Source organism: Loa loa (genome assembly GCF_000183805.2).
Source record: "Loa loa unplaced genomic scaffold supercont3.42, whole genome shotgun sequence".
In the NCBI taxonomy this organism is placed as follows: Eukaryota; Metazoa; Nematoda; class Chromadorea; order Rhabditida; family Onchocercidae; genus Loa; species Loa loa.
Genome location: NW_018108222.1, coordinates 316,893 through 324,358, shown reverse-complemented (window position 1 = coordinate 324,358; position 7,466 = coordinate 316,893). Strand labels below are relative to the sequence as shown.

The window sequence follows — 7,466 nt, the reverse complement described above, 5'->3', positions numbered from 1 at the left end:
GACAAAAATCGATATGCTAAAGTCAACTGTTTGGATTAAAAGGAAAAGTCAAATTTTTTTCAAAAATTTACATTGACAAAAACATAATTTAAAAAATTATACAGTGAAATGTTTTCGCAGAGCTGTAAGGAATTTGTTAAACTTCAAATTGAAATTTAACATTAAATTTTTCATTGAATTTCCAATTGTACATTTTTGTATATTTGAAAATAGAAGGCGTACTTTCATTTCTTATTGAACATAAAAGATTCGAAAGTACTTTTAAAAATTGTTTAAAATTGGTGTCTGATGTTGCAGAATTATACATGCTAACATTATTGGAATAAATTTCTACCAAATTATCTAAATTAACATTTATCTAATTCATCTCGGGCAGAACTCCATTTAATCCTTATCAAGTCAATTTTCTATTATCTTCCAAAATTAATCACAATGATAACTGGATGATACGCGTATCTGAACTGATTCAATAACCCATTCGTTGTCATTTTCAAGAATTATTGCTAATAAATCAGAGATATCATTTCGTGTTTGATGACAAAAAATTGTATAGTTGTATGAAACAGTTTGTTTATACTTAGATACGAATATTGAAGAATTATCAAGTTCTTGTAAGTGGAATAGATCGATTATTGTAGAATAAACGATTCGCTTATCTTCAGAAAACAAAAAGGTTCTAAGAATTACAGCAAGCTCGATTCAGTTCGTAAAATACTAATTACCAGTGATAATTAATGACCAAAAGAGAAAAGCAGCACCTGCAAATTTTTAACTTCAGAAGCCGTGATTCAGTAAATGTTTCAACGTACAGGTGGAAATCTTCCGTATCATCGCTATTAATTGCCATTTAGGTTCATCTTCAAGAGGACATCATAACCCATATGAGAAGTTCAAAGAGAGAGAGAAAAAGAAAAGAGACAGAGAGAAAGGAAAAAGAAGAGAGAGGAATAAGTTCAAAAGTTGCATGCAAAGGATGTAATTTGCAAATTTAATTGATAAGGATATTATTGTGAAGGGATGAGAGGAAGGGTCAAGAGATGATGCTAAATGTTTACGGACAATTTCGGAAAGTGTCAATAATTTGATCTATGATGTTTGACATGTGAACTTCCTTCTCATTTTATCAACCGGGTGAAAGTAAAAAAAAATGTATGCAAGGAATTCAATATGAATTTCATTTTTGAAACTGTCACTTTTGATATCCACTAAACGGTTACAAAACTTTCAAGAAACATTACTTGTCAAAAAGAAAAAAATGAACTTGATACCTATCCATTCTATACTTTCCTGATAAAGCATCATTTTAAATCCTCTTCATTTCGCGCAAATGAACTTCGGATTCCATCCTCTTCTAGTCGTTAGCCTGAACCTTATTCCAGTTTTAATTCTTTTCTCTGATTATCTCTAACGAGTATATTGAGGTTAAGGTCAAAATAACTGTCCCTTTCTCATATCCTTTTGTTTCTCAGCAACAGCTGTAAGTTTTAGTCAGAAATATGAATGATTCGGATCATCAACAACAACAATTTGACCAAAGATTAAATTAAACAATATCTATCTGTCCTGTAATCTTTTTGGTGAACTATCCTACTTTCGGAAAAATTAGAGTGATGACTTTGTCTAGTAACATTGACAAACAATGCCTTGTGTGAAATTACATCATTTCGCATCATCATATTGGAATTGTATAATTGGCGGTAATAAACTCACCTGTCCATCCTATACTTTCTTAATGAGGCATCACTCTTGATTTTCTTTATTTCCAAATTCTTTTTTTTTTTTTTAAGTCAAACAAATGAACTTTGTCCCTTCTAATCGTCATGTGATCTGCTCTTTTAAAACTGGTCTTCAATATTTTTGTGTCATTCGTTCGTGTTGTCCTTATAATGATCGCCTGGTAGCATGCATGCACTTGCGCCTATCAAAGCCATTTAATCCAACAAGTAGTAACTTGCCGCATGCATGATAATGTTTATGCACGTAGTTCATCGAATAACATATGATGTTTTGATGAATATATGGTTACAGTTTGCACCAATTAAGCATTAGCTTAAATGTTGCTTGCTATGTCTAAAAGAGGAGCTCTTGCATGCAATCCGTGTGACAAGCTAATATTTACGGTTAGCCAAGTTCTCCATTATGATGGGGTGATTTTAATTTTAATCTTCTCAAAGTTTAATTAGGAACAATTCAATGATTGCACAAAGTCTTATCATCTATTTCATTGCATAGATCTATTGAGTTACTAAAAATGGTTGAACAGTATAAGTGAAGTAATTAATGATCAAACTTTTCTTTTTTTTTAAATGGAAATTTTTAGAATGAAGAAATTTTAATTGGATAAAATTAAAATTACCGCAATTCTAGCATTCAGATAAAAACTGTGGAAAATGAGTAGATCAGTAGGCGATTCTAGCAATGTACTACGAAAGAAAGCAGATATTAAAACTGCTTTTGGTAGTGAATTATCACAAAAAGCTGCCAACACATATGTTTCTGATACTGAAATGGAAGCCAAAGATGTTAATACCGTATCTGGACCGATAACTTCGGAACGAGGTTATAGTTGGATGATCGCATCTGTCATAATTGTTTCGGATTTGGTTGGAGGAGGTGTAGTTGCTATGCCAGCTGCATTTCATGAAACAGGTTTTTTTGCTAAAATTTTTCATCCTAACGAGATGAAACAGCGATAGAATTAAGTGACGAAAATTAAGTAATGGAATAATTAATATTATACTCAAAGTTTCTTAAACAATTGCTTCCTTTTTTTTTTATTTCTCTTCCGTTCAATCATATAATGGAATCATATTGTTTTAACATCTAAAATTCAGCGAATTTTATTTAGTTACTAGATAGATAGAATGTATGAACGTATTCGGTTAGATGATCTTTTTTTTTTTTATTCAGGTATGCTTCTTGGCTGTTTATTTATGGGAATAATCGCTATATTCTTCACGACAACTGCTTATCTTTTAGCCCAGACATGGGCTATAATGAGAGAACGATGGCCTGTCTACAAGACACATTGTCGTCAACCGTATCCTGAAATTGGCATGCGCAGTTTTGGACCTAAAATGAGTTAAGTTATACTACGTCGTTTTTTAAATTACGTTTTTAAAATAAATTACGCTACATCCTAATGATTTGAATCAGATAAAGTGTAGCATTGTTGATTTCCATGTTAATCTCGATCTTACTCCAATCACGAATTTATCTCTCTATCTGCAAATTACGGTAAATGAAGTTAGACTAAATTTGAAATCTTGCGTTTGGCCAACTTAAATCTTCTATGTTTGCATATTTCAAGAATTGGAAATTCAAATTTCAGGAATTTCACAGCTTTTTGTGTTAATATGACGTTGTTTGGTGTTACTACTGTATATATTATCCTATCATCAAGTATATTCCACAAAACTCTGCTGTATTTCGGCATTAGAATAGATTTCTGCCTTTTGCTAATAATCCTTGCAGTACTAATCTTACCAATTACTTTTCTCCGGTCACCAGCTGATTTTTGGTTTGTTCCAAAAATTACATCTTTTTTTCTTAGAATTTCATAAATTAATTTGCAACACAAAAGTGCAGATAGCAAGTGTAAATGCTGTACAAACAATGATCGTTTCTGATGAAAATATAACAGGACAGATCCCCTCCCAGTATCGATAATCCACAGAAAAGATCGTTTGTTGAAGTGACCTTATAGTGAAATCATTTAGTGAAACAAGAAAAATAAAGAAAATGAAATAAAATAAAAATGAACGAATAAAGATTATCCTTAACTTTCTCTCTGAAAATGACAGATAAAATTGAAATAAAGACCTGAATTTGTCAGTGATACTTTGAATGACCATTTATACAGTCAGGTATAATTGAATAATATTTGGTGTGATAAACCTTGAATGATTTCATTCAGTTCCTTCATTTTCATAGTGCAATTTCTTTTTTTTTATTTATTTCTTTAAAAGAATTGTTCAAAATTCCACATACCAAATGCATGATCAAATAATATTATACGTTACGGTAGTGAAGAGAGTTAAATATATACCCAATTATTAAATGGATAAGCTTTTCAAAAATTAACCCATAAATAAAAATTTCATTTCAGGTTTATTTTGGCCATATCGCTTTTCAGTACCATTGTTGCAATTACGTTAATTTGGACTGGTGTTAGTCAAGATCACAGTTCATGCAAATCATCAGCCGTCTATATATCACCATCGTTTCAGTCCCTCTACAGTCTTGGCACGTTCGTATTTGCCTACAGCGGTCATCACGTATTCCCAACGATACAGCATGATATGCGTGAACCAAAAGATTTCACAAAATCTGTCTTACTTGGATTCTTTTGTTAGTTCTATCTACTTCTATCATTTCGGAAAACTGAATCTGATGTGAGGATGAGACGTTTTCTCGCTTACTTCAAAAAGATTGGGATTATTACAGATGACAAAATAGCTTAATAAATCCAGTTATTTTATTGGAAATGCAGCACCTGAATTTTATTAGATTTGTTTTAATCTTATTTTGTAAGAAAATGATCTAACAGAATCAGATAGAATCAAGCAAATTTAAAAGAAGCTAATCATATCAGTATTATCTTTAGGGACCGCTAAAATGTATATTCCCTTGGCCGCATATTCCTATGCTGTCTATGGTCAAAGCATGCGAGAATCAGTAATTGATTCGCTTCAAACAACTTGGATAAGACATGGGGCTAATTTAGCAGTTGCAATCCACTGCTTACTCACTATTATTCTCACCATCAATCCGGTCAATCAACAATTTGAAAATATTTTCCATGTTCCACACAGTTCGTTTATTTTCATCTTTAGACATTAGGAAGTTTAACTTGATTATTTAAATCAAAAACAACAATGATATATGATAAAAGATAAGCCTGGAGCACATGTTAGCATTGGAAGGATTTGATGGTTAAGTTAGAAAAAAATTTTATTTCGCATCTACAAACTTTTAACTAAAATTTCAAACTTTTCTGAAAATGGTTTCATAGAGATGTGCTGGCAACGTGTTGCCATTCGTACCGGACTTGTGGCACTCATGTTGTTCGTCGCCTTATCAATTCCGAATTTCGGCTCAATTATGGATTTCTTCGGGAGCACAACTATCCCATTTACTTGTGTTATATTGCCAACTTTATTTGGTCTTTCTCTTAAATCCCAGCGTTACAATGAGAAAACGAAGAAATGGCAAATGGCCACATTAAAAGAGTTAGTTGTGCCGAATAGTCAGTTTAAATTAAGTTTTTCTAGCAAGTCGTTGGCTTTTGAGGCGAATTTTCGTTCATATGCTAAGGCATCATATCGATATAGTACGAAAGAATGTCATCGATTAAGAATTTTCTATGCGTTAATTTTGTTTTTGTCAAAAAAACCCTGCGATTAAACGTAGACCATTCGTACTTGAATCAATACATTATTATTGATCGAAATTCACGTCTTACGTCAAAAAGCGTTTTGTTACACGTAAAGGACTTGTGATCTATAAATTGTAATCTTTGCAAAACAAATGCAAAATTCCTTAAGTTTGCAGTCTTTTAAATTGGATTTACTGAGCAAAGTTGCTAACGGTCATTTATTTGCAGGATTTGTGAGAGAACACCACGTTACGTATTATGTTGGTACGTGTTTTTGAATGGTAAGTCACGTAAATTAATGCAATAAACAATCAAAGAAATAGGTTATGTTATTACAGATCACGTGATTTTAATGGTAAATGAGTCACTTCAATAAACTGTGTAAAATTTGGTAAGTAAATAAGATATTTTATTGAGTTAACAATAATTCAAATAATTTGCTCACCAAATAAGCCAGTTTAATGGATTATTAAACATAATTTAATAAGCCAGTATACATTTTTATATTGCAGTGGTAACGATAATTGCATCGATGATAAGTACGCTGATGGCAGTTAAAGCGATGGCAACAATTCGATTTGTTCCACCCTGCTTTATGCAACTTTTTACGGAACCAACAGATCATCATCTAAACACCACTACCAGTCTGTTGAATTGCTGCGGACGATACTCGAACATTACGTGGAATCCGGAAAATCAATGTTTAAGCCATTAATTGAATTATATCGAAATTCTTCTATATATATCGGAATATTAAAAGGAGAAGAAATTACTTCATCGTCCTTAGTTTACAAAGTATAAAGTGTTATTCTGAAAGATATCCGAATAATATATGGCACGATGGCAACAATTCGATTTGTTCCACCCTGCTTTATGCAACTTTTTACGGAACCAGCAGATCATCATCTAAACACCAGCATTTGCACCTTAGAAAAATGCATTAAAGCCTTTTTTTTCTCCTGGGAATAATTATCAAATCTCCGAGTGCAGTAAAAATGGATTCATTGTCTGTAACTAGGAAGAAGTTAGTATCAATTTAGTTCAAAGTGCTACCGATTCCTTCCATTATCATTTCTTGTTTGTGAGCAATTCATTAGTTCAGTTATTCGTAATCATATAGCAAACTAATATTTTATTAAGAAATGCGAAATCAGGCTTTGCACATTCGCTTTTCAAATTTGTACCTTACGACCCAAAACTAACAGGGAATAAGGAGAAGGTTATCTCTTGATAGCTGCTTTCTCGTTTACGAAATATGAGTAATGTACGTGAAAAAGCACGTAAAAATCTTGCTTCCTTTACCAATACGAAATGAAGCCCGCTATATGCAGGAAATTCAGTGCAAATTCCATTTCTAGAGCTGTCATTTTTATCCATCGGAAGGTGAGGAAGTTTAAGATGAAATATTAGTATGAATAATCAACCATATATGCCTTTTTCCAATCGTAATTATCCTTTCTCTGATTATTTCTCATAAGTATATTGAGGTCAAGTGAAAGGTCAAAGCCAGCTCTTCCCATATTTTTCTATTTCTCAGTCCTATCAGATATTGCTCACACCATTCACTGATCGACAACATTCTAACAGAATAAAAGAAATTTTGTTTAATAGTAAAACTTAAATTGGTGGAGGTCATGGCAGACACACATAAACTGGTCAACTTATTGACCGTAAACCAAACAGACTCAGTCTGCAGTGAAAAAAAAAATGAAGACCAAAGATTTCAGTTTGGCTCCATGATGAAATAAATGTTTAATATCACGTTTTATTTATATCGATTACTCTCGTCTTTATTAATTGAAATACTTTGTTTAATGATGAATGCAAAGTAATGCTTTAAAATATCTGAAGAATAATAAAATAGAGAACAAGTACGTTGCTATAAATCGAGAAAATTTGGAATTTATTCATTACCAAGAACAATTTAATTTATAATAAATAATGCATGTCGTTGTCATCTAAGGATCTCTCGTTTGTAGATTACATCCACACACACACACACACACACACACACACACACACACACACACACACACACACACACACACACACACACACACACACACACACACACACACACACACACACA

The 7,466-nt window shown here is 32.2% G+C and overlaps 1 protein-coding gene across 1 annotated transcript; it reads left to right on the top strand.

Annotated features, from left to right (window-relative positions):
- Positions 1-2,390: 2,390 nt before the first annotated feature.
- On the top strand, positions 2,391-6,092 carry LOAG_06989 (transmembrane amino acid transporter; the record flags this gene model as incomplete). The annotated part of the gene is made up of 9 exons (XM_020447310.1): positions 2,391-2,649; positions 2,911-3,081; positions 3,168-3,171; positions 3,332-3,520; positions 4,109-4,350; positions 4,607-4,813; positions 5,015-5,231; positions 5,606-5,658; positions 5,890-6,092. The coding sequence occupies 9 exons, from the start codon at positions 2,391-2,393 to the stop codon at positions 6,090-6,092; spliced, it is 1,545 nt and encodes a 514-aa protein (XP_020302446.1).
- Positions 6,093-7,466: the final 1,374 nt, after the last annotated feature.